This window comes from Gordionus sp. m RMFG-2023, chromosome 3 (genome assembly GCF_954871325.1).
Source record: "Gordionus sp. m RMFG-2023 chromosome 3, tfGorSpeb1-WG-v2, whole genome shotgun sequence".
Classification (NCBI taxonomy): Eukaryota; Metazoa; Nematomorpha; class Gordioida; order Chordodea; family Parachordodidae; genus Gordionus; species Gordionus sp. m RMFG-2023.
Genome location: NC_088777.1, coordinates 20,859,474 through 20,887,436, shown reverse-complemented (window position 1 = coordinate 20,887,436; position 27,963 = coordinate 20,859,474). Strand labels below are relative to the sequence as shown.

Sequence of the window (27,963 nt, the reverse complement as noted above, 5' to 3'; positions counted from 1 at the left end):
CATATACTTTAGGATTTTTAAAAAAAACATTTTGTATTTTCATCATTGTTTTTTTTTATTTTATTTTAAATAATGGGAAATTTAAATATTTATTGAAATATAGATTATAACAATTTTCGAGTTATATTGCAACTAATTTTTTAATACAAATAACGATTTTAAAATCGTACCTTATATGTTCACCTTGGTATTAAAATTAGAATCGATCCGTGTGTCGTGATTATATTAATGTTCATAGTGACTCGGGCCCTACTCCCTCGTTCGAAAGTATTTATTTCAACGATACCTGAGCTAACTAGCGTCCAAAATGGGAAACCACGTTAGACTTTACTATCGTCTTGTTTGGATCAAACCGTAGGACGCAACACTAGACTAAACACAAAGGTTCATATATAGGAAATCATGAGTATGATTATCTTTAGTTTGCTTACCTTCTAATATTGATATTTAAACTAATGGAGTAATATAAATCATCATTACAAATGAGCATACTGACAATTAATATTCATTTTATTAATATGCAATCATTTACGAATTTCGATAATTGCTATAAATATAATTTTAGAAAGTTTTGCGTTATCTTATATAAATAAAATCTTGAATATAATAAATTAATTTAGGGGCGATCATTCTCCTTATTTTTATATAAAGAAAGTTAAATATATTAATAATTTATATTTATAATAGTATATAAATGTTAAATAAGATATATTATGGTTAAAAGATTACAATATATTATATTCAAGTATTTTTATATATTATTGAACCGAACAAAAAAAAGAAAAATTTTGAAAACAAAGAGCTTTGATGAAAATACAGTGAAAATGTGAGATCATTAATAACGTAAATTTATTTTTGCGAGTTAAATACGAATTTATTAAAATAAATAGTTTGAGGGTTTGAAAAAAAAACATTATCGCTTGCTTCTCATTTTTATGATTCTAAATTTCTATTTTTTGACAGCTAAGTAACATTAATTTTTTTACAGTTATAAATAAATATAAAAGATGTTAAAAAATTAATATAAAAATATATTGGATATAAATATAAAAATGTTTTACATGGAATAGAGTTGGGGTGTCGAGTAAAAAGAGCAAAATTCAAATAATTTAAAATAGAAGATTATTTAAGGTCTTAAGAAGAAAATAAATATAATAAAATATTGTAGTAATATTCTCGCACTTTGAATTTTTAAAAAATGGGAAATATATTATATTATAATAAACTCATTTGTTTAGTTTCTTAATGCATTGTGTGAATGGGGACATAATTAAATAATTATAAATATTTAAGTTGATTAATTTGACGATATAACCCCTGATGGTTTGAGACAAAAGTGTAGAAATCAAAATATAATATAAATATATATTTAAGTTAAAAATTTTAATAAAATTGTTAAAAACATGAATAATTTTTTAATTTTATTTATATGCTAAATTTAATGTATGGTTTGTTAATAACAATAAAATGTGAATGTTATAATTTAGAATGATCACTTTCTTGACGATATACACGCCTTGAGTATGGCTTTTATGATTAATTATTTTGAAAGTTTATTGAGTTCAAAGGCAACACACTACAAATTTTTAATTTAGTTTTTAGTATTGAGGTAGATAACCACTTTCCTCTTGAACTGAAGATTCTTCATTAGAACATGATTCGTCACTCTCTGATAAATGGTCAAAATCATCTAATATAAAAAAATGTTAATTATAACAATTATAATATATTTTATTATAAAAATGCATTCAGTAACGTCGTTAGGAAATTCAAGCCTCCTGAACAATTTGGCAAACCCTCCAAATTGATTTTTTAAAATTCTAGATGGGATTTCCTTTTTTTAAATTTTCTTAACCGTGATTATACCTTAAAATTGAAAAGGCTGAGGCTCCTAAATACAATAAAATTAATATTGCATAAAAATATATAAATTATTTATAAAAAAAATACTACCCTCTCTCCCAAATAAAAATACAAGATAAAGTTGAAACCCGAATTATTTTCAGAACTGAATCCAGAACTTGTAGAAGAAAAGGCTTCTTCCTTGAAACCACCATCCTTTTCCCTTGAAATTTCTTTCATCACAACATCCTTACATACATCATCCATTTCTATACGATTTTTAACAATTGATGGGGATTTATCGGAGTTCGAAAATTCTATCGATCTCATAGACATCAAAGAACTTATGTTGGAATTGCAAGACAGTGAACTCGACTCGCTATCGGTACGATATTTTTTGTTAGGAACTCTGCTGGTTAATAGACTGACCATATTGGTTTTGGTGAATCCGATCGTGTTATTGCTTTTAGCATTGATGTTGACAATGGATAAAGAGGTCTTATCGTTATCTATATTTCTGCCAATATTGATACTCTGAAAGGGTCGGGGCAAGTTATAAGCGAAAAATTCGGTTTTATCATTTGGCTTAGATTCGGCTGAAATTATAAGGGAAGATGGAAGAGATGTAGCCTGGTTATTAGTACTATTAGAAGTCCTTTCGAGAATGAGATTTGCTAAATTTTGTCGTAATCGCCGTTGTTCAGAAAAGAGTTTTTCTTTGCGCCTGGACAAGGATTTGGCGTTTTCTTCTAGATTCTGTAAATTTAATTTTTTTTAAAAAATATAATTATATCTGTCGGAAGGGGATTCAGAATCTCTAAGCTTTAAATCATTTACTAAGGGCTATTTTTACATTTGAAAAATTTATTTTGACGGAAGTGGAATATATGTAAGTTACCACATGGTCAATTTCAGACCATTTTGCTATTAATTCTTGAATTTTTCTTAATTTATATTATTTTTTAAATAAATTCAGAAATATATAAAGGTCAATGACTAAATCGCTGATATTACAGGCAAGCTGGAATACAATTCCAGTAAAATCAGATTTTTCAAATTAAAATTCGCCCTAAGTAAATTATTTAAAGCTGAGATTTATAAATATTTAAAAATATTAAAGCATTAAATGATAAACTAGAGTTAAATTTAAAGCTGTCCTTTACTTTTATATGAAGTTTGGCTTTATTAAGAAGGCCTAAAGTTGTGTGACGATAGGTATTTGCATCTAAGGGTACCAACTCTTTCAACCCATTCAAACAGTTCCTTAGGTAAGCTCTTCTATATTTATTTTAAATTATAAAATAGTTTTAAATAGTGTTTAAATGATGTAAATATATTTAAGAAAATGGGTTGAGTCTTATTTAGTAATTACCTGCATTTTTCTAACTCGTTGTGAGATGACCTGTTAAATTTTGTTTATAATAAAATGAATATAAATTAGTTTTATTTAAAAGTATAAATGAGGTTCAACTTATTAAAAATGAATAAAAAAATATTGAGGTTATATTTTTAGTAATTATGAACTTCTTTACATATTATGATCAATTTTAAAGAATAATCAGAATGCTCAATAAACAAATAATATGGATATTTATATAACAATTCAGATTTTACGGTAAATTGGACATTTTGCATATGATAAATTTTAAATTATTTATAAGACATATGCCGCACTAATTTTTTAATTATATTTGTAGGATTAAGTCATAAAAATGGTAGTTTTTTAATTTTTAACAAATCCAACTATCAATTTAACATTCATGGTTTTAAAAGATTTAAGAAATTATTTTAAAAATATGGACATACATGCCATTTATGCACGCGTTTTAAAATAATTGATAGGATGTCGAATTTTAATATTGATGGTGAACTTAAATGACCGGGATACATTTTTATATTAGATGTGGTAATATTTATATATAAGTATGAGGAGTATGTATTAAATTATATAAAACCAAAGAGCAGGTGTAAATAAATTGAATGATTAAACTGATAATAATCTTTCTTTGTCTGTTAAAAATTTGAGTTCAATAATAGTTATTGACGAAATATGATTGCTAAAATTTTATAAATGGAAATTTTTTACTATATTAAACTGAGTAGGGAAGATCGGGGTTTAGAGCGCGAACCTTAAAGGCGGTCATAAAATTAAAAATAATTGTTAATATTTTTAAAAAAATCTGCCAATTTTGTAACTCTTAGTTCTATACTAGAATTCAATTTTTTTTAACATGACGTCTTACCTAATAGTAAAAACATTTATCTTCAAAGGTTAAGATGAAGGATTCTACAAGAAAATCGGAAAATTATAAGACCTGGAAGAAAATAAATATTTGATATATGTTTATAAAATAATTAGATAAAAAAAATTTAAAGTTTAGCCGAGATATAAGTCTGAATAAATTTTGTCCTAGTCCTACCCGCCTTTTAATGAGCATTTAAAATAATGCCTGGAGTAGTTTAGGTCAGATCAAACAGATCGGTGCAGGGCTCTAGTTAAACATATATTGTGATTTTAAAAAATTTTTATGTTGTCTGACATAAAACTATGTAGTATATTTTTCCTGTAAAAAAACAAGCCTAAATTATTCAAATTTTTGCTTCTCAGCTACAAGTTTCGATTCTGAATAATATTATGGTAAAAAAAATACAAAATATGAACTATGTACATAAACAAGTTTTAGTTGCATTATAAATTTCAACAGTCATGTTGTTTGTAATATAGTTTTTATTTGTATTAGTATTATATTAAATAAGGAAAATAAAATTTCGATTAATTGTATTAAAAAATGATTAAGGAAGATATAATTATAAAAAAATTGTAATACATTTCATTCAAAAAAAACATCATCAAAGTTGATAATAGCGAGTACTGCTCAGTTTTTTATGCACCCCGTGTTTTTATATCAGATAGCCGCATTTACATTTTCATCGTAGTCGTTAATTAAAAGGTTCAATTGGTGTAAACAATAAAGAACGTTTATCTAGAAGGTGTATAATATGTATTTTATTTAATTAGGTATAATTATCATTTTGATTTTTGAAGTGATAACATATGATTTTTATAATTATATATGATTTTATGAATTGTCATAAAATGAAGAATCTATTATTACCTTATAGGAAAAGGGATAACAAGATGAATATGATCGAAACATACTAGTTATGTCCCTGAATATTACATTTATGCAAATGAATAGAAATTGAATTCCTGATTACAGTAATCGAATGCTAAAAATAATTGTGGAAATTTTGTAGTGGGTATGCCTTTCACATGATGAAATGTTCTGATCGAATAAAATAGATTCATTCCTTTTATCCGAAAAACAATGTCTCAACAAAATTTAGAAATATGAAACAGAGAATTGCTGATAAATCTAAAGGTATTGACATGAAAACCCTAATTACGCTCAAAAATGACTTGATAAATCAAGTAATCCCTATTAAGATTTATGGTGGAAAGGGAAGAAGATGCAGAAGTTACTCCACTGATAATTAGATTTATTTTCAAAGCTTTTCAAATTTATACTCTTTTCATGCTTTAAAATTTTTCATAAATTCTATTGTTGCAATTCAATTCGCGTAATAATTTGATTCTGAAGATTTTAGTGCATCTTTAATTTCCACTTTGGCATGTCAAGATTTTATATTGAGTAGATTTTTCGGCTAAAAATTTGACTTAAGTCGTGGTTAAGCCGACTCAGCTGAGTCGTTTAACACTAGTTACCACAGCTGATTTATAAGTTTTGGTTTTTTATTATAATTAATATTACTCAAATACAAAACTCACTTTTCTTAACGTGTCCATTCTACTGGTCTCTAATCGCGGAACTTTGAGAGGTGTTTAGTCATTAATCGACTATTGATGCCTACAAAGGGAAATTTTAGCGTGTTTCGCAAATCATTGATCGAATAGTGTTTGAGATATGCAGGGCCGGTCCAAAACCTGGTCCTTAAATAGTATGATTTTGGATATAAGAGTAAATCCGAACCAGATATTTTAATATAAATTAATCAGTAGACAAATTGAATGATGATTTAATTTATTAGCTCATAGTATTTTTCCCTTTAGAATCATCTATTAAATACCAATAATTATTTACAATGACCAAATATTAAAAACCCGGATCAGGGCTATTGATAAAAATTTTAAAAATCTAAACCGTTTCAGTGTAGCGTGAAATAAAGATATTTAAATATTATCTCAGGTAAATTAAATCCTCGGAAAATAATTACGCCCCTCCCCTATAGATAACCAGCCCATCAGTAAAATCAACCAGTAGCCTTAGTTCAGCGAAGCAGTTAAATTGTCCTTTCAATTTTATTGATGTTTATTAATCCAAGTTAAGGTTGGTTTTCAAGGTTAATGGAAAGGACTATCGATGCGCACGATTTTTATGTAAGATTCTACAAAATGTAACCTGAGTTTCCCCGGTGGAGCCCATTTTATCTGAATCTAACCGCTTGGACGCTAAAAGGGGTAAAAAAATAATTTGAACAGAATATATTTTTGGGCCGAGTCAGGCAATTTGTGAATTTTAAAATATTTGTTAAACTTCATAAAAAAATATTGGTCGAAGCCCGGCTAATTCGGCCGGCCAAACTGTAAAATATTTACAGGCCAGAATTTCATTATCAACGAACATAATCTAAATTGATTTTAAATAATATAAATATAATCATAGGAGTGCAGTATTGGAAGTGTTCCCGGCAAAATGTTTGGACAAAATTTTATCCATTGATATATTTCGAACTATTAATAATTTCAACTCAAAAAAAACCCGAAAGTCTTTATAAGTAATTGAATAGTTAAGGGTTAAAGATATTTCTGCACGTCTTCATATTTTTATTGAGATAAATAAATACAACAAATAGTACTAAGAGTCACATAATATAATAACTAAAAATAATTGATAATTCAATTAAATAAAATGTATATAAAATTTGTATGTTGGTGAATATATCCTCTTTTCTCCAAAAACAAGCATAAAGGATATTTAATAAAATCAATCAGGTCGTATAAAGTATATTTAATCGTCATTTGCCCCTTTGATTATTCAAGACATTTTTAAAAAAGCATGTTGTAAATGAAATTTATGGATAATGATTTTCAATTCTAATAAAGCCAAAAAAATATTTAACGAACCTTCTTTAAAAATTTTGAGCATTTCTTTTACTGCTCAATTAACTCCCTTATGTTAACATTTTGAAGGATTAAGACAAATTCTTTTTGATTGTTGAGAGCTGACACTGCTATAAAAATAATTTAATTGATATGGTATGTTTAATAATGGAAATGGATTATTACTTTATTATTTAAAATAAATAAATAAAATTTTGAAGGTTATATAATAGATTTCAAAATTTATTTTTTTTAAAAAAAAATTGAAAATTTATACAAAAAATAGGACACACGCCAGTGAAATTATAACTTATAAATAAATAACTGCGTGTCGAAAAAACATTTAAATGGGGAAAAAATAGATTAAATATTAAAATAAAATTGGTTTGGTTGAATATTATTATTTATTTTATGTTTTTAGTAGGCTTAGGATAATTATATTGTATGTTAGCATACTATCAGTGTTTTTTTCAACTTTAGATCATTTTTCGAGTCCGTTTTTTAAATTTTAAATAGTTTTGTTGGAAATATATTCCAACAAGTGTTGAAAACTTACTCTGCAATTTTTCGAAAATTAATAATTTTTGAACTTAATATAATTTATTAGTTTCTCCATAGATTTTTTATATAAATTTTAAATAGTAAAATTACAGGCAAAATTGTGATTAGAGGCCTACAAATGGTAAAATTTCTAGACCCGGCCAGGTGGGAATTTAATTTTCAACTAAGGTAACCCGGCCCGGTTTCAAACTTCTTTTAAATAAAGGCCTAAATCAAGATATATGTTGAACACCAAAATAAACAACTATTATAATCTTGGGGAGTGGTTGAATTAAAAACAAATACTTTATGGATTATCACTTCATATCAAAATTCATAAAATATATATAGAAAAAATCAGACTTTATCCCCAGCCCATAATGGGCATTGCGGATCTTTAGGATATGTATTCCAGATATGATAGAAAAAAATGATAAAAAAATATACTGACTGAAAAAACACATTGACGCTAACGTTAAGGGATTAAAAAATATTGGTATCGGGCAACCTGTGCAATATTTTTTGCAGCGAACCGGAGAATTTGTGCAAAATATGACCCTAAATTTTAATAAAATAATAAAATTTTTCTAGAGAACCTTGACAATTTTCATTATTGGGAATGCCAAAAATTCCTTATTCCGAGATCCATCACATTACAAATCAAATATTGTTATTTATTTTTTTCATTGCATGTCGAGAAATTAGAGTACTGCAAGGTGGCTCAGGATAGTCCCAACATCGTCAATAAGCCGGATATATGTATATTATATTTCTTTCCTATTCTTATTCATTTTACAAATTTTATAATTATAATAAAATTATCAGAGCTATTATTGCTGAATTCTTTCTCATATTAATGCATAACATTAAAATAGAAAATAAAGATACATTTCCTAATACCTCGTGTTCGGGCCAAAAAATAATAGAAGGTCGATAACTGAAAAATATAATTATTTATATAGAATAATATAGGAGGGCTGATCAATGCCAAATATCTTAGAGAAAGGCATTGAGCCTCAATTGTATATCATATATAAATTTTCCCAAGCATCTGAACAAGGACCCATCTTAACCGGTATTATTTAAAAAACCCACGTCGGCCCTGAACATTAAAAAAATTATTACTTAAACCTCTAAAAGGTTTGTAAATGAAGGGGTATGAACTTTACGATATCCTAATTGTTTTAAAGATTATTAATAATTTTGATTGTGTCAAATACGTATATTAAAAAAGAAAAGTTATTTATAATTTTAAAGATAAACAGTTAGTTTGAATATAAAGTTTGTAGGGAAAATTGAAATGTTTAAATTGTAAAGGTAGTCGAAAGATTTAAATTAAAGCAAATTAAATGATAATTATATGAAATAATTATTGATTATACTTCGAATTTTACAGTTGGTGCCGAATATGTTCTATGGACCTTAAACTTCAATCTTACTAACTCAGGAAAGAAATTCTAAAAAAGGGGGAGAGATTTGTGAAATGATTATAGACCTTAAGACAAAGAATAAGATAAATCAAGATAAAGAAGCAATTGCATCAATATCCAAGCACATGGTCGTAGAAGAAACGGAAGAGCAAATTTTAGTAGATTAGAAGTAACACATGGTTGAAAGAGTATAGAATTAGTCGCTTTAGTTACAAGAGATAGTTATAGCTAAAAGGAATTCGTCACAAGAGATTGCTATCAGTACTAGAGATCGTTATAGCAAAAAAATCTGTTACAAGAGATCGTTATCTTTACAAGAAGTCTTTAAGATACAAGTAGTTATAGTAAGATCTTTATTAAAAGAAATGTTATCTTTACAAGATAGTGTTATTGTTATATGGCACCGTTAGTATCGTTACAAGAGGTCAGTATCGTTGAGAGCGTTATAGTTATAAGAAATCTTTATCGTAGACATTATAAAACAAAAAAGTATTTAGGAGTTGCCTTTGCAAAAGATTGGGATAACTCAATGTCTTAGAATCAGCCATCACGTATAGCCAGCTATCCTGTGTTGGCAGTTCAGAATGGATTTAGGCGATTTAAGGGAATGGGTGTCAAATATGTGTATTGAAAAAGAAAAGTAATTTATTATTTTAAAGAAACAGTTAATAATATAAAATTTGTAAGAATAATTGAAATGTTTGTAAAGGTAGTTGAAAAGGTTTAAAAGTATAAATAGTGAGATCGAAAATGTAATAATTCAAGAAAAGGGGAAAGTTTTATAATTTTTATTTTATATTTTGATTTATATTTTTACATTTCAGTTTTATTTATGTTATTTTAGAATGATTTTGATCAACTATATTATTTTAATAAATTAATTTGCCATCTTCAATCCATGTTCACAATAATCACACGACTTGTTCTAAACAGATTGATCAGTATCCGTAGCATTTTTTATATATTGATATTTGGCGGAGCCAGATACCCAAGTTAGCACGTAGAAGTGATCTCAACTATAAAATTTATTCTTCCGTTTTAGTCCTTTATAGCTTAAGTTTGATTGAAGAGAATCTTGAAAATATTTTGATTGTGCGAGGGCTTAATAGTATTTCAGTGAATAAATACTGTAAAATAAAGAAGCTAATGAAATAAATTAATTTGGATTTGTAATATTGAAGGAAAAAAAAAGACCCTCTGGTATCAATGAAAATCAATTTATTACTACTTTAATCGACAATTTGTAAAATAGGTTATGAATACTAATTCCAATAATTCTAGTCATTAAAAATACTATTAGATTATACAATTTCTCTTTTCAGCTATCTTAATCTGATATGAAATATTTAAAACATATTAACTGGCTGGCAGACCCTCACATTTGTTATGGGGAAAGGCCAATATTAAAAGACTTTCTTCCAACTATGTGAATCTCGCAATAAATGGGGAAACTATTTTAATAATGAAAGTAATAAATGCAGTATCCTGATTAATTTGTCTGCAAGTCTTATGATAAAGCATATTTCCAGTTTAATGATGATAAATGAAGGGGTCACCTTTCAATCAGTGGAATTCTACTCCATATATAAAAAGTAACTGACAAGTAACAGGCCTACAAACGATAACCAATCCCGCAAATTTTAGAACTGCTACACTGACTGTTTATTATATAACAAATATATTGGTGGCCATTTCACAATTTTAACATATAAAAAAATTCTGTTGTTACTAATTTAGTAATTGTATTCATTATGTAATTTTTTTATATAAGGAATAATATTATAAAATAAACAATTTTATTTTCTATTCAATTAAAGGGTAGATAGTATTATTTTATTTTGCTCCCTTTATTATTATAATAATAATAAGGGATAAGGAAAAGTTATTTATAACAAAAAAGAATATTATAAATAAAAAATAAATAGATGGAAAATTAGAACAAAAATTTTTTTTTAAGTTATTGTTCTTTCGTTATTATATTCCTTAAGGAATTGGGATTCTTTTATATTATATTTTATTTTTTTTAATAAAATTCATTTTTTGTGTCATCATATTCTAGTTTTAATTCAGGTTTATTTAAGTTTAATATGGCCTGATTTTCCGCTTCTGGCAAGTATAGATTTTTTAAAAAGTTATGGGAGAATATGGGTTTTTAGTAAAGAAAAAAATTTTAAAAATGGGGAAATTACGGGTGGGCCCGGTTCGTAAAATATTTTACACATTGTGCCAAGATTTTGAACCGAATTCGAAGCAGCAAAATGGGTTCAGAAAACATTTTTGTCTGAAACCGAGTAAATTTTGACGAAATTCGGATTAGGTTAGGGTTAATATTAATTTTATAAAATTTAAGCTCTTTTTATTAAAAATTACATAATAATAAAAAAATTTAATTTATATAACGAAAGTTGAAAAATGTTCTGTTCTTATTGTGCGATTAAATAAATTTTTTACTAAATTAGAACTGTGTGTCGATAAGACCTATCGACGATGTAAATCGGCGTATAAACATTTTTTTAAAATATAATAATAAATATATTATTAATTTTAAATCGCTAATTAAAATCTTCAAATTTGCCGGACATAGGAAACGTCCCCAGCGATAAAAACGTCATTCACTGGGTGTGCTAATTGCTAGGACAAAGATTTTTTTTGGCTAGCATGGAAAGTTTCGGAAATTCTATTCTCTTTTCTCTCCAAAAATTTAAAATATCCATATCCTGAACCCAAAGCCCGGGTATAGGAGCCGGACCATATTTTAATTATTTTAAAAATGCCGGCCGGGTCTAAATTTATTTAAAAAAATACCTGGACCGAATCGAATATTTTAAATTGCCATTATTATCTAAATATTAAAAATGAATAATATATTTTTAAAAAATCCGGGCCGGGCCTAAAAATATAAAACCCGGGCAGGGAAAAAGATTTTCAAATTCCGGGCCGAGTTGTGCACATGGTGTCTCTGCAGGTCTCTGACTAATACCATAAAACTTGTAAAAAATTTGATTTAGATAATTTTATTTTTAAATTTAAAACAAATTTTGTATTGAAATCCATAGATTTTTTATATCATAAATTTAATGTTTGGTATTACATTATTTATGTTTGTTATGTATAAGAGCAAGCTTGTTTTGTTAGCTAGTTTAGTATGATCTCCTTCCTGTCTTCGTCCTATGATGCTTAAAAGCATCAATAAAGTATGTTGATCCAGTTCTGTTTTAAAAAAAGATCGAGCAGGACGGGACTTCGGCAAACACTACCGTGGGTCCTGTTCTATGTTATATAAAGTGGAATCACAATTTGATGTTTATTTGCTAATCTTTCAAATAATTGATATATATGATATTTTCTTTTGTTTTCAATCTCTATATTTATTAATCTAATATTATTATAGTCTATAAGTTTAGATGATTAATAATAAATTCCGACGATGTGCAATTTTGCTCTATTATATATTTTGAACTTTGGGTCTAATAGCGAGCCAACATTTAAATATTTTTTAAAATAAAAAGTAATTTAAATAAATTCAAATATTTATATAATATTACTTGCAGATCGCAAAACAGGAAATCAATAACGCAAGTTTTTTTAAACAGATTTTACTTATGTGAGTGAAATAAAGTCCAACCTATCACTATCATTTGCTATTAAATGTATTTCCACTTCAAAAAGTAATGTCAAATTTAATATGTGTCCTTTTGTAAAGATTTAAATATTCAATTGTATCTATAAATATCAAAAGATTGCTCAAAAGAATTCGCGGGTGTGAAGCTGTATCACCCTGGCCTGTTATATATTCATTTATATGGGAATTTGGAAGAGACGGAGCCGACCCGAAATCCGATGGCAAAAAAATATTTAGATATAGGTCTGGCCTATATCTAAATATCATGGTTGTCAAGTGTTCAAAAATAATAAAGCTATGAAGATTTTACAAAAAAGATTTGAGAATTAGCAAGTATACTTAAAACTCAAAATATTTATTTCACCTTTATTTCAATTTAATATATTTCATCATTAAATTTAAATATTCAGCAATGACAGGTATTTGATGCTTAGCTATTTCTATTCATGAATATGACAAATTTAACAATCCCACCTCCTGATTTTTTAAAATTGATTTCATAATTGTGGTAATATTAAGGCAAAAAGAATAAAAAAATATCATGGGCTGGGCCTATATTTTACTGAAGATGTTAAGACCCACTGATTTTATACATCTCAGTCTCAGTAAGCTAAAAATGTACTCAAAATGAGATAATAAAAAAAATTGGTCTACGAAAAAATTGGTTCCTCGGGTTATGTTATCCATTTTTAAATACCTGCGTATTCTAAAAAATAAATTACATAATTATTTCTTCAAGTAAGATATTTATATATATGAAATTTTTTGTTTATACAATTAGAAAAAAGCGTCATAACATTGAAGAACTTATAAATAAGATTATATATGTAGTAACATTAGGTTTCCAAGTTTTTAATATTGTTTTCAGAAATAAGTCGGCGTCTTGTAAAAAATGATATTTTGTTTTAATTTCATTAGGCGTTTTTGATATGTAATGCCCATAAGATTGAGCATCTTCTGATTGGATTTCCAAATAAGATCCATTGTGTTCCCGTAGTAAAAACCAAGTTTACATGTTTTGGAAAAATCATTTTCGAACTATGCGCATGTTTTGGAATTGATATTTTGGTTGAAATATTTGATTTCTATCGATTAATTCACGGCATACCAACCATTCTTGCCCGGCATGGTCAATTTTATTTAGCCTGGCATGTATGAAGGAAAACTCATAAATTTGCATTATTCAAGATTTCAAAAATTTTTTGGATCATAGGTTAACAGGCCTGAATTTTTTTCTAACAAATAGCCATTTAAAAATAAGAACTATTTGAGTAAATGTTATTTTAAAAAACATTCATATTTTTTGCTTTTGCTTATTTAGATAAAATTTTGGAAATATTTATATTAAATAAAAGTATACTATGCCATGACGGAGTATGGAATGCTAAGAAATCAGAATCTCCCAATTTCCATTTACTAAGGATGTTATTAAATTTGATTTGCTTAAAAATTTATTCCAGCATATATGCTATGCACCAACATTAATTTCAGATAATTTTACCGTGAACTTTTGAACCATTCTTAATTTTTTATTTATTTATATTATAGTTTTTATGTGAACTAAAAAAATTACACAAAAGTTCATGGCAAAAAATTATCTGAAACATAGGGTAACTATAAAGTACATAAATGAGGAGTCCAAATATCAAGGTTCCATCTCCTTACGACATATATAATAAATCTGTCTGGCAATAATCATTATTTTATTTTCTTTATCTTACAAAGCGGAATTTAGCTACAAATAGACATACTACAATTCTAAACCGAAGTATTCAGAAAAGATGAAAAAAATCATTTTCGAATACAAATGAAAGGCCACAAAATGCGCATTTTTTTATTGTTGTCATAAAAAAATTATAAGATTTTCTATTGATATTTAATTGACAATAATAAAATGCCGCAAATTTGATTGATAATTGTGGAATTAAAACATTTTAAGAAAGTTAAACATGTGCAATAAAAATATTTTTGAATTTAAAATATTTCCGTTCGGCAAGTTAAGGGCTGCGATAAAGAATTTAGGAATATTATTTTTATTCGAGGTGAATGTATGGCTAAATTCGGTCGGAAATTTCTTTTGATTTGGTTTATATTCAAAAATATCAATATAATGTGTATAATAAAAATGTGATTTGACCGGAAATGTACTCCTCCAGTATATTTAGAATATTTTGCCTTAAACTTAGAGATTTTTTTAATTTATACAAAAATTATATTCAGTACCAAATTTTAAGTGGGTCCAGCTAAATTAAATTTTCAAATATAAAAATCACATTTTGTAAATGATTTAATATGAATGAGCTTAAAAAATATGATAGAAATTATATGGTTCTTCAAAATTTTAATTGCTGATGTCCAATGCTCTATTAGGCAAGATGAGAGAACTACCCCCATAAACAAATTTTGCAACCCCGCACCTTCCCCACTTACTCAAAAATGAAATAAGTACAAACACTATAATAATTAGACCTCCGCCTCGATAAATTTTTCGATAATTTTAAACGAATATTAATATTGTAACTCTTTTCGAATTATTCAAGCAATAAACGAAAAGAATAATAAAATTTCTAAACGAAATATAGCCAACCGATTATTTTGTTTGAAATTTTCTTATTAAATTTAGGTGTCGGTATTTCCATTACCAAGTCAACAAAAAAACATATTTTATGGGCATATATTTCAAATCAATGACATTTTGCATATTTGTTAAGTATGTTGTGAGGAATAATAAAATAATAACTATTAGTTTCCGGCAATTTTCTGGAAAAGATAAAGTGATTTTTAATTAACGGTGACACCTTTAAATTTTGTAAATATATTTAAATATCTTAATGCAAATTACTAGTATTGTTAAAAGGCTCGATTTGGCCATTTTAAATTAAGATTTTAGCCAAAATAATTTTACAAAAGCCGAGATTTCCTTAATAGATGTCAAAACATCTCTGCCATCTATGGTCCAAATTTCCAAGCTTACGTAAAATTTTGGCTAAAATATTGGTTAGCCGTTTACCAAAAAAATTAAGTCGAATTTTCAAATTATTCAAGTTATAGTGGTAAATAATAAAAAGAATATTATTTATGAAATATAAAAACTGACACTTTTTAATAATACCAGAGTATTTATTCCCAACGTAGATTTAACAATGCCACCAATAACAGAAAATATAGATTCAAAACTTTTCTCGACATTTTTTGAAACCAAATTCAAAATCTCTAGCTCAATTTATAATTTAAGGAAATTGATAGAAATTATTAGTATGAGATCTTTAATATAAGTTTCCTTCCTTTATAATTAAATAAACTCTCATTTTTATATTTTTTCCTTATTTCTTCTTCTTACCTTCTATTCAAACTCAACAAACAATATTTGAATTTGAAAATTGAGGGAAAAGATATTTTAAGTATTTTTATAATCTGAAACGCATTTACCGTAAAAGAAATAAATCATTATTTATATGGTATTATAATTTATTATGCATAAAATTAAAGTTTTATTAAGTATAAGCGATTATGCCATTATAGTGAGTCGCATTTAAAATATAATAAGGTAGTTTTAAAAAAGTGTTCAATACTATCATTGTATTTGCGAAAAAACCTATCTAACTTGATGAGATAAACTAAGAACAATTCTTCGAATGATCTAAAACATATTAAATAAGAAAAAAAGAAAGAAGTTCGGTTCCAATCCGAATATATTCGTTAATCACGGCACATTGTAATTTCCATCTTTAAATTTATCGACTGAAAAAACTAAAAATAATCGGAAGAATAATTTTTAAATGAAAAAAGAAACATAAAGAAAGTTAAGAATTTTTCGAATTTTATGCAAAATAACGTTTTTATAAAACAATAAAAACTTGAATAAAAATTAGTTTAACTTATAAAACTTTACCTATTTTATTATACTTGGATTTTTTTGTTAAGCAATGTAGGTTATCTATCGTAAATAAATATTTTTTTGTTTAAATATACTTACCTCTAAAAAAGGTAAATGTGTACGTATGAATAATCCTCCAAATTACGTCAGGTAATTAATAATTTTATTTTTTAAATTATAAAATATATTTAAATATGGGAGGGTAATAAATTATGACATTGAGATCGCAACATTATTTTTATTAATTCCAATTGTAATTTTTAATTTATTAATTGCCAATGCCCGGAATCAGTTCAATTTCGATCACATGAATATTTATATTCGTTCATTATATGCCTACAGAGTATTTGAATAAAATATCAAATTCTATCGTTTAAGACCATCATATATGGTACTAAGTATATCTACAAAATTGCGAATTGTATGCACTAATCGCTTTTGATTTGTATTTTTGAATCAAATAATTGTTCGTATTCGTACAATCGAATAATTCCATATTTGTATTCATATTCGTAGGAATTATAACATTATTCGATTTGATTAATATTCTATTTAATTTTTAAATTAAATACTTTAAAAATATTTTTGAAAATTAAAAAATGATTTAAAATTTAAAAAAGTGATATATAAATATGGAAAAAATTCCTCAAGAAACATGTCAAATAATTTCAAATATTTACAAATAATTTAATATTTACAAATTATTCCGAATAATATTATATAATTTATACGAGTAATAATAATATTTTAATTATACGAATAATTCGAACAAATAATAGATAAAAATTTATTCGATAGATAATATATTTTCCTTATTCGTATTCGAAAATATGAATCGAATAAAATTGAATAATTCTAATTAGGAAGTGCTAAGGAAAGTTGTTTGAAAAACTAACATGATGGAAAGAAAAACAGAGGAATTAGATTTTTCAATTTTCTAGGATTGTAAAAACAGGGTTTAACATAATTAAGTCAGTTCGGAAAATAAGAGAAAAATTATCATGTGATTTGAAAAAACAAATTATATAATAAATAAAAGTCGTATTAACCTATTTTTCTCATTAAATCATATTGATATGAAATTTTTAAACTAAACAACCTATTTGTAAAAAATGAATTCATCAATTTTTACTAATATTATGTAGTAGTGAGCGATAAAAAGAGGAGAATATTTAATAATCTTCCATGTTATAAGATTTTTATATTTTTGAAGTAGGGTCAAATTATAAACAAATATATGTGGGCAATATATTTGTTTAATTTTGGAATCCAACAAATAATAATCATTAAGCGCACATTATTAGCGAAAAACATTATTCATGATACTTAATTATGTGGCAAAATTTTTTGTTCTTTGGTCTTAGATTACAATGCTGATAAAATCTGGCTCACATCATACATCTCACTTATTATATACTTGCCTTAATAGTCCAGGCGAAGCAAAATATTCTCCAACTGAGATTCGAACAAAGGTCAGATTCAAAAAATTATTCATGTGTAAGCCTAGGATCCCCTCATATTTAGTATGAAGCTTTTAAATATCCATAAAAAATTTGATGTTAAATTATAATATACTAACTCGCTTTTATATATTAAATATTGTAAAAATCGCGATGCCCGCGGTTCGAACCAAACAATATTTGGGCGGACAAATTAATCAAATTATATTTATGGACCACATCGAGGTTATGAAAATGTGATAATTTGGCAAATTTGATTTCCTCCAAAAAAATTAAGAGTTGGACCGAGAACCCCGATAGAAAATTTCTATAGACTGCTTCGGGCCGGGCCAACCTATTGGTCCGTTCGCAATTTTCCAAATTTTGATAAAAAGATGATTAATTTATATAGTTTGTATAGAGCCCTGCAAGATAATCCTTCGAGACCGGAGCACGATTTTAAAAAAATTTTGTTCCAGCCCAAAGTAAATCCAACTTGATTAAAATTTTTTGGAATCTGAGTTTAAATATGATAATATATCTAGGGAAAAATTTTAAAAAATTATGTTATTTTTATTCAAATTCCTATAATGTAACTTGTAACTAGCTGCTCTCAAAAGCAACTTCTAATAACACTGATTTTTATGATACTTTATAAAATTATTTATTATGTTTTGCAAGTTTATTCAACTATTTATAGGGTTGAATAAATTAGTATCAGCTAAAAAATATTATCGGTGCATCTTATTTCTGTATAATTCGCGTTTCTATTTTTAAATATAGAAATTAAATTATACATTTCTAATAGAAAATTTATCACGTATTTTCGTAATATTTTTAGGATATCTAATAAAATCATTGGCAAGTCGGTAAATTGACCGGTCAAATTTAGTCAATTGACCATAAGAGTATTTGACCTGGTCAAATACGGTCAAATACTCTAAAAAAATCAAGTAAAAATAATTTAAAATAAATTTAAAAAAGAGAAAAAAGGTATTAATACATGTTATCACAATGTTGCTTATTTTTTGAGTCCCCAATATCAAGAGAAACTCACTAGTAGTGAATTTAATGAAGTATGTGATTTAATTCAAGAATTCGTCATTTTACAAGATGGTGATGACCTAAATATTTTAAGCGATATAATTAATTTCAGAAGCAAAAACAACATGTTTAATGGCAAATTATGTGGAATGCAGTAATTTCCATAAGAAACAACCAATTCCGACCTCAAGTTAATAGATAAACTTTGCCCACCATGCCCATTAAGAGACCAAGAATTCCTATTTCTACTTCTTCTTTAGAAAGAAATGTCGATTTGGGTTAATGAAAATAGAAATCGATTGAAGATCTCGACATCAGGAAAATTGATTAAAAATATTAAAGTGATAATATTGAATATGAATCAGAAGAAGACTCTGCTACGGAGAGCTAAATGTTAGTTATTAAATGACAATGAATTTAAAAAAAATAATATTATAGATTCATTTTACTATTATATTCAAAATAAAGTTAATATTGACTTAAAAATATCGGTCAATTGACCGAAACGTACTTGACCGGTCAAATGCACAACCCTGAATAATTAACTTGTATCAAAAAAAAATCATAACCCATAAATATTAATTGCAACGTTTTTTATCCGAAATATGGTTAAGATTTATTATAAATGCCTGAGTAATTAATCTCGTGATCTGATTAATTTTTCCTTATTAATTGATTTTTTTAAGGTCATTCCTGCAATTATATTTACTTAGGAAATCATATATAATATTAAACTGAGTTTTGTAAAAAAAAATAATATTTATTATTTTTATAATAATTATAATGCCTCATTTGTAATTGTTGAATTATATTAAAATAAAAATCGATAAAAAAAAATTTTTTAAAGCAGATTATAAGAAAATTAATTTTTTCCCTTAAATTAATAGGACATAAATAAGATGATCTAAATATTAAGTTTTATTTATAATGAATTAAATAATTATAATGACTGCCTGTACCCCCTAAATAATCTTTCCCTAAACAGGAGATTAATTATGAATAAAACAAATGCCATTTTCGATTACCAGACAAGCTTTCCTTTTAAACCAACTTTGGTTTTAAACTCGGACCCTTATATATTTTATTAATATCAAAATATGGTAATTGGGTAGCTATTGAGCTATGTTTAAAATATAAGCAAACCTTAACATTTTATCTCGATAGCCTTTTAATCCTAACATTGTTAAAGTTAAGTTCAGAAAAATATTGGCCCTGCCATGGATCAAACAAATTAAAATATTATATGTGAAAACTTTATGATGGCTCAATAGCTACCCATTTATAATTAGAAATAGGACCGGTGTAACGTGTGAAAGTGATTACCGTGAGATTTTGAAATCTCACACCAACAAAATCTCACAGCTAATACCGTGTGAAAGTGATTTCATGAGATTTTGATTTTTATCGCTTCAAATACATTGGGGGCCATTTAAATAATCAAAATTTCATGGATTTTTTTAAAATCTTGCATCACGAATTTCAATAAGCTTAATAGCTTGAATTTTCTCAAATTTAAAACATCAGATTTGAACGAAGCTGTCAAATTGGAAATATTTCTATATAATACAATTTTATAATTCTTGAAAAGGATATTTGCCCCGTTAGCGCCAAAATAAAACTCCATTTTGATTATTTTAAAACTCCATATTGATTATATTAAATCCAAGCAAATTTGACCATTTAAGAAGTAAAAATTTTATCAAAGGTAAGAATAATAATAAAATTTAATCTTTAATATATATTTTTAGATTCTGACAGTAAAACTCCATATTTCCTGCATTATGAAGTAAGTTTTTAACAAAATATTTTTTATTTAAAAATTATTTTAGCAATAATTTAAAAGATATATATGAATTCTTAAAATGTTCCAAACTTCGAATGAATGTTAATAAGTCAAACTTTATTAGGAAATGCAATGCCTTCAAAATTATTGACAAAAATTTGTATTACACTATAAGTGAAAGTAAATTTTAGATGTTAATAGAAATAATATAATATCTTTTAAAAGTAGGAATAGTAATATTTTTATTAATAATTAGGGTTTTCATTTTCTTTGTTGGCATTATCTATATAATGTACAAAAATTTTCAAAAAACATATTTAAGCCATGGATTTTATTTATTTTTTGTCCATCACATAATATTATTTTATATATATTTAATGATATATTATTTTAGAAAAAAGAAAGGTTTTATGGACTAAAGATAAACAAAATAATATAATTAAAAGAATACATGAGAGGTGTATCTACAGTCCCAGGAATAGCTATGGGAGGGCATCTGGGGATTAATAAAACTAACCAGATAAAAAATGTGCAATATTATCTTATTTAATTTTTTACAGCTTTTATTGGTTAGGCAGCAATAAAGACATTAGGGAGTTTATCAAATCCTGTGAGGTTTGCAAAAATCAAGCAGTCGTTTTGATAAAACTTCAAATGTATTGCACAATATAAAAGTGGTTCCAAAATCTTGGTATCTGGCATTGATCTAATCCAGATACCTGAATCCAAAGAAAATTAAAAATATATTTTATGTGCCATTTGTTATTTCTCCAAATATTTAATGGCTATTCCTATTAAGGATAAAACAGCCAAATCCGTTGTTAAAGCCTTATATATCATTGTCAATACGCACCAATGTTATGAATTAATAAAATTAAAAATAACTTATTTGAATTTTATCAATCTAATGATGCATATTTTCTTAAAATTTAATTAAACTAAAATATATATTTATTAAAGATTCAGATTAATGATCAAGGTAGGGAATTCTGTAACAATGTTTGTACAGAATTCCATAAATATTGTGGGATTGTTCAGCGAATAACCTCAGCCTACCACCCACAAGCAAATGGTTTGGTTGAGCGAGTTAACAGAACAATCCAGAACCGAATAGCAAAATCGGTTTTGGATATCCCAATTGACTGTCCAGATGCTTTAGTAGGGGTATGTGGCACCTACAATTCTTGTATACACTCTTCCACGGGATTTTCACTCTATGAACTGATGTATGGTCAGAAACCTCGACGTCCTCTTACAGTAAAAATAATTTTTACTATTATATTTTTAATTATTATTTAGTTACAAAACAAAATTGAGGAAATATTTGCCTTACCAGAGGTTATGGCAAAAATTACTATAGATGAATGTTTAAAAGAAGAGTTTGTAAATATGGCTCATCTCAAGAAAATAACGAAGCTGGCTATACAAAATATTGATATAGCACAGCTCAAACAAAAAAAGCAACATGAAAAAAGAACAAATGGTTTAAAATCTTTTGCTATAGGACAAAAGGTTCTTGCATGGACCATAAAAGGTCTGATAGGAAAGGGGGGAAAATGTTAAACCCCTGGATAGGCCCATATTTGATCAATAAAATGATAAGGGTAATTATATTATATTATATAAATTATTATTTATTGTATATCAAGGTGTATATGAATTGATAACATCAAATAATGTCATATTGAAAACTAAATATAATCTCTCAAATTTAAAAGAATTTATTGTACGAAACAATGAAAATGGTAATGATTTTTTAAAAATCTTTTTATGAAGTTAAAAATTTTTAGATACAAAAATTAATAACATTATAATTATTTTAAAATGTTTTATTTTAAATAATGCATTGCCATTAGATATTGGTTCCTAAAATGGTCTTGATGATGAAAATTACCCACACGATACGGAGTTTGTCGATCCAAAGTCACCTATAGGTATTGTATTTCAGATATATATTATAATTATTTTAAAATGCTTATATTTTAAATAATGCATTGCCTTTAGATATTGGTTCCCAAAATAGTCTTGATGAAAATAACCCAAACAATGTGGAGTTTGTCGATCCAAAGTCCCCTATAGATAGGTATTGTATTTTGGATATATATATTTGATTTATTTTTTAATTTTTTTATGTATACAGAATTGGATGATGATATTTTGATAATAAATAAATTAGAAAGTATCCCTAGATATTTTTTTCCTACAACAAAGGCATGGAAAAAATATCATGCTAAAATATATGGTCTAAAGCCTCCCAAACATTGTCGGGGTATAGAATATGGGAAACAACTTGGTGAACCCACCATCCTGGTGACAATTGAAAGTGATGGGAATTGTTTTTATAGGTAAAACATTAATATAAAATTTCATTTTATTCTACTTTATATAATTTAGGACGATTAGTGTAGAGATCACTCGGGTTCAAAATTCCCATACTATTCTCAGGCAATGGTTAGCACAATTTATGCTAACCTTTGAGATGGAAAAGGTAATCGAGAATTATATTTGCGATACGAACAAAAAAATAGGCGTAAAAGCTTATGTGTTAAATAATGTTATGACAGGACGGACATGGGCTTCTGACACAGGTCATGGCCACAATGTTAAATACACCCATTTTTACATATATAAAATATAATAATAATTTTATATTGGCCCGATATGACCCTTTTTATATTCGCGACAATATTAAAATATTTAATAATAATTTTATTTATATAAAAAATGGAGGATACCATTTTGAAAATGTTTTAGATTGCAATCATATATTCACCATCATTATTTAATATATTTTTATTAAAATTTTTTAATTTTTAAAAAATATATATTTTTTATTCTTTATAATTTATATTCCGCCTGATATATTTTTTTATGAAAGTTGTTTATAAATATAATTCAATACATTCATTCTGATATGCAACATTCGATAATAATTATATGTATAAATATTTATATCAATAAAGTTCTTCGTTTATTTTTTTTTCTTTCATTGATGCCAAATGAAGTTTATTTTAATATTGGTGACCCAATTCAGTATAAACATTATGTTAAACCATTTAGGCTAATAATTTATCTTACTTATTCTTTGCAATGTTTACAGAGGGTGGATACTGATATTTAGAGGGTTGGTTAGAAAAGGCGGTTTGTATCTAGTAAATTTTCTGTAACAGAAACTTTGTCAATAAATTAATGTCTATCGAGAAGATGTTCCTTGTATAAGAAATCTGAGGAGGAACTGGATAATCATGGGATCGGAGTATTTGGTTTTGAACCTACTAAAAACTTGTTTTACAATATATTTTACAAATTTCAGTTGTGTAATTTAGCATGTTAGTAAGGATCTTTTCCTTATTACTAAACTTTTTTCCAAATTGGCAAGGTGACACTCGTAATTATTGATTTAGGCCTATCAATAATCTGAACTAGAGGCCTGCAATGGTAAGTTTTTTCACCAGCCCGTCCATACTTTGAATGAGTGTTCGGGTTTTTAAAATATTTTCAAAAATGGGTGGGCCTTGCCGGTAGAACTTTTGATATTTTTCAGGCGAAATTTATTTAAAATAATAGTTTATTTCATAATATTGCATATTATATATGTTTAATTAAAAATACATTAAAATAAATAAAGAGCTAAACTAGCAATTAAAATAATTTTGAACATTAGGCGATGAAATGCAGACTAAAAATATAAAATACAAACTATAGATGTGCGGCATGGGCTTTTTAGATATTATACCGAGTTTTATTAAGATAAATAAAAAAAGCAAAACAATTTTTTTTAAAAAGACATGTACATGGATTTGAACCTGCATTTTGAGGGTAGGTAATATTACTCTTACCAACAAAATTACCCACAACACATATATTACTTCATTTTATTAGTATGTAAAATTATAAATAATCTACTATTTATTAATTTATATATATTAAAAAGAGAAATTATATTATATTGTTAACTTCAATGATGTTAAAATAAAGATGAGCTCCAGAAATGAAACAATATATATCTTGCAAAGCGTTATTAAAATATTATTCTAAAAAATAGATTATAATTAAACAGTGAGGTGTTATATCATTATTGTCTCTATATTATATTTTATATCCTTAACTTTAATGATGTTCCTTGATTTTACATCTCTCATTATTCGACTTAATAATCTTAAAAAAATAAAGATGAGCTCTATGAAAAAATATATATCTTGCAAAGCGTTATTAAAATATTATTCTAAAACATAGATTATAATTATACCATTATTATATCTAATTATATTAATAATATTTAAATTCATGTCATAAATTTTTACTTTAGATTTATCGCTTCAAAAACATTGGGGGCCATTTAAATCAAAATCTCACAACCCATCCGTAGGATTTTGACTGCGAGAGATTTCGAAATCTCATAGATCACTTTCACACGTTACACCGGGTCCGCTGTGTAGTTTTTAAACCGAGATGGGACAAAAACTGTTTATATTTCTATCGATACTTTAAAAAGGCATCAACAAAAGAATAACAAAAAAATTTGTCAATAATTTATTATTGTTTAATTTAGTCACTATAGTAAAAGAAAAAAAATGCTTTCAAAATTTCATATTTGTAACCGTAAAATAAATTATGTTTGATTTTGAATGAACCATCATAATTATGAAATATTAAAGGGATTTGATGAATAAATAGGGAAAATTTTGAAAAATAAAATGCTAGAGTTCTATCACATTCACAAGCATAATATTAAAATAAAACGTGCACTAAGTCAAGATCGAATCAAGGATATTTGAATTCATAACTGTATCAACGATTTTTGCCGAGAGGAGAGGGACTTTTGGTATAACATTTATTGGAATGTTTTATTGAAAGCTTTTGGCCAGATTGATTATATTTTTTATTAGCATAAAATGATATTTATGAAAACTGGTAAATTTGTTAAGGAGATTCAAATTTCCTCTCCATCAATATAATCTATATATATAGTTATATTATGATAAATAATCATTTATTATCTAAGTGATGAAATTAAAAATAGTGTATAATATGTTGGATAGGATTTATTAGTGTAAAGAAAAAATTTTTAAGCTAATAAAAACCAGAGATTCCAGGATTTTGTCTACAGTATTTATTTAGTGAATTATGGTTATAATTAATATTTAGAATTATTTTAAAAAGGGCATAGAAAAATGGGGCCTAAAGCTCTAAATTATTTTAAAAAATGGGGCCTAAAGTCCTCTAAAAATTTAAAGGGATAATTCACCCAAAAATCTCTCTAATCTTCAAGTCCTGGTTATTAATTTTAAATCTTGTTATCTATAAATAATTTTAATTTATAAATTAATTTACAAATAATACACATCAATATTTTTAGTTCATAAAAATTATTATTCTATATGTAATCTATATACTTAACAGAGTAGAGCTTTGAAAATAGTGATGATATTAAGGAGTCATTTTGTTTTTATATGGCCAAGCTCAGACATATTCTATCATGGGGTCTAATTTGTTATTATATAGAAATTACTTGGCAATGAAAATTTTTTAATAACATAACCACATTTAATGAATATACTAAGAATATTTATGTAGGATATTTCCCTTAATTTAAACAAGAAATGAATTGAATTTAAAGCTTATAAATTGATAAAAAATTTAGGGGAAGGCCATAAAAATAAATCTTTATTATAAAATATTCTTATGGCTTATAGATATATAGATATCAATGTTTTAATTTAAAATAATCTTTTTTATTATAAATTTATAGTAAAATTTCATATAAATTTAAAAGAATTTTGGTTGGTTTCATAAGGAGATTTTGACCCTCTATAAATAGATAATAGAACTATGATTAGAAAAAATCTATTAAATTTATAATAGATTTAATTTAAGGTAATTAAAAACATAGTTTATTTTATTACAAGTTAAATTATTCTTGATAATTTCTCAAAAAATATCATGTATAATAAAGTTTGTGCATGCTACTCAAAATATTAACAGTTACCGCAAGATCCCCCTAAGTCAATGACCTGTGACAAATTTTGCAACACTAGAACTTTTATAAATGTATATAAGTGGTTTCAACAAGGTAAATACTTTATAGCAAGGAGGTATACACTTAACACAATTTCATCAAAGTACCTCAGAGGAGCTCCTCAGAGGAAAAAAGGGTATATAAAATTAATTAAATCTAGATCATGAAGATCATCAAATCCTTGTTTTAAAAATAATTTAAAATTTTGTCCATGGAAGAAACCATTCTTCAAAATTTTTATATTGAACATATTATATTCATGTTTACACTGTCTTCCTCTAAATTTTAAAATAAAATTTTCTTATTTAGCTCTTTTATTCCTCTATTTGTATATTTTTTAAAAACTATAAATTTTTTGCATAAAAAAAAAAATTATTTATACTTTTGAATAGTCACAATTTTTATTTATATTTTAATGATTAATTCTTAATTTAGTGCAATAAAGGCAACTTTATATTATTTTTGATATGTAATTAAAGGAGAAGGGGAGGTCATCTTTTACAATGGCTGTATGGATTATTAGGTTGTCCCTCCTGGATAGAAGCCCTGATGATAGCCCTAATAAAATTAATCTAGAAAGTTCTTTTGTTTTTAATTAACAAAAACTAGTTAAAATTTACATCATTGGTATTAATAATTGTAATATATCTTTAAGAAAAGATATAGTAAGATGAAATTTCTTTAATTTATAAGTTTAAATCAATATTTACCTCTTGCCTGGAAATTTTTTTGAGCTTTTCTTATGAGACAGATGAGCTGGATCTTGGTATCTAAGTGAGGCATAACCATGTTCTGCTTCTTAAAATTAAAATCACATTAACACTTGTGAACAGATTTAGAAAGATAGAAATTTTATAACAAGATTGATTTTACCTTTTTCTCTCTTCTCAATGTATTCTGCTGCTTCTAAAAGTAGTTCAAGGCTCATGAGTTATTTTTTGTTGAATATTGGAATTTGGATATTTCGACTAGGTTTAATTTTGAGGCTGAAAGAATTTCCCAATGTTTTGGGTGATGCAGAGTATTTTATCTATACGATATCGGCAAGTTTTAAAATAATTATCTCTATGAACATAATTTAATCATTAAATAAAGGTCACTTTCGAATTAATATTATTTGTTTTTGAGTATATTAAGATTTCTTAACAAAAATAAGAATGTTTGTTTTTATTTTAAATGTGCTTTTTTCTTTATTATGAAAGCGTTTTATTTTTTGAAAACCAAAATTAATTAGAGATTAATAAA

The 27,963-nt window shown here is 25.9% G+C and overlaps 1 protein-coding gene and 1 long non-coding RNA gene across 3 annotated transcripts; one reads left to right on the top strand and one right to left on the bottom strand.

The window, feature by feature from the left end:
• Window positions 1-569: 569 nt before the first annotated feature.
• On the bottom strand, window positions 570-27,963 carry LOC135926039 (uncharacterized). 2 transcript variants are annotated; one of them, XM_065461693.1, is made up of 6 exons: window positions 27,592-27,963; window positions 27,429-27,513; window positions 3,215-3,244; window positions 3,006-3,120; window positions 1,992-2,598; window positions 570-1,690 (listed from the first exon to the last, which is right to left on the bottom strand). In XM_065461693.1, exons 1-6 carry the CDS (start codon window positions 27,644-27,646, stop codon window positions 1,599-1,601), a joined length of 984 nt encoding a protein of 327 aa, XP_065317765.1. In that variant the 5' UTR covers window positions 27,647-27,963; the 3' UTR covers window positions 570-1,598. The 2 variants fall into 2 exon arrangements, with proteins under 2 accessions (XP_065317765.1, XP_065317764.1); XM_065461692.1 differs by having other exon boundaries at window positions 573-1,690; window positions 27,429-27,516; window positions 27,592-27,955.
• Window positions 22,348-23,350, top strand: LOC135926040 (uncharacterized). The gene is made up of 5 exons (XR_010571775.1): window positions 22,348-22,444; window positions 22,556-22,633; window positions 22,704-22,782; window positions 22,840-23,044; window positions 23,094-23,350. It is a non-coding gene; the product is annotated as an uncharacterized LOC135926040 (long non-coding RNA).

Bases quoted from the DNA above. Each gene is read 5' to 3' on its own strand.
- LOC135926039 (XM_065461692.1), bottom strand. From the start codon at position 27,646: ATGAGCCTTGAACTACTTTTAGAAGCAGCAGAATACATTGAGAAGAGA. The intron at 27,517-27,591 runs GTAAAATCAATC...TTTAATTTTAAG, and splicing joins CATTGAGAAGAGAGAAAAAG to AAGCAGAACATGGTTATGCC. The intron at 3,121-3,214 runs GTAATTACTAAA...AAATAAATATAG, and splicing joins AACGAGTTAGAAAAATGCAG to AAGAGCTTACCTAAGGAACT.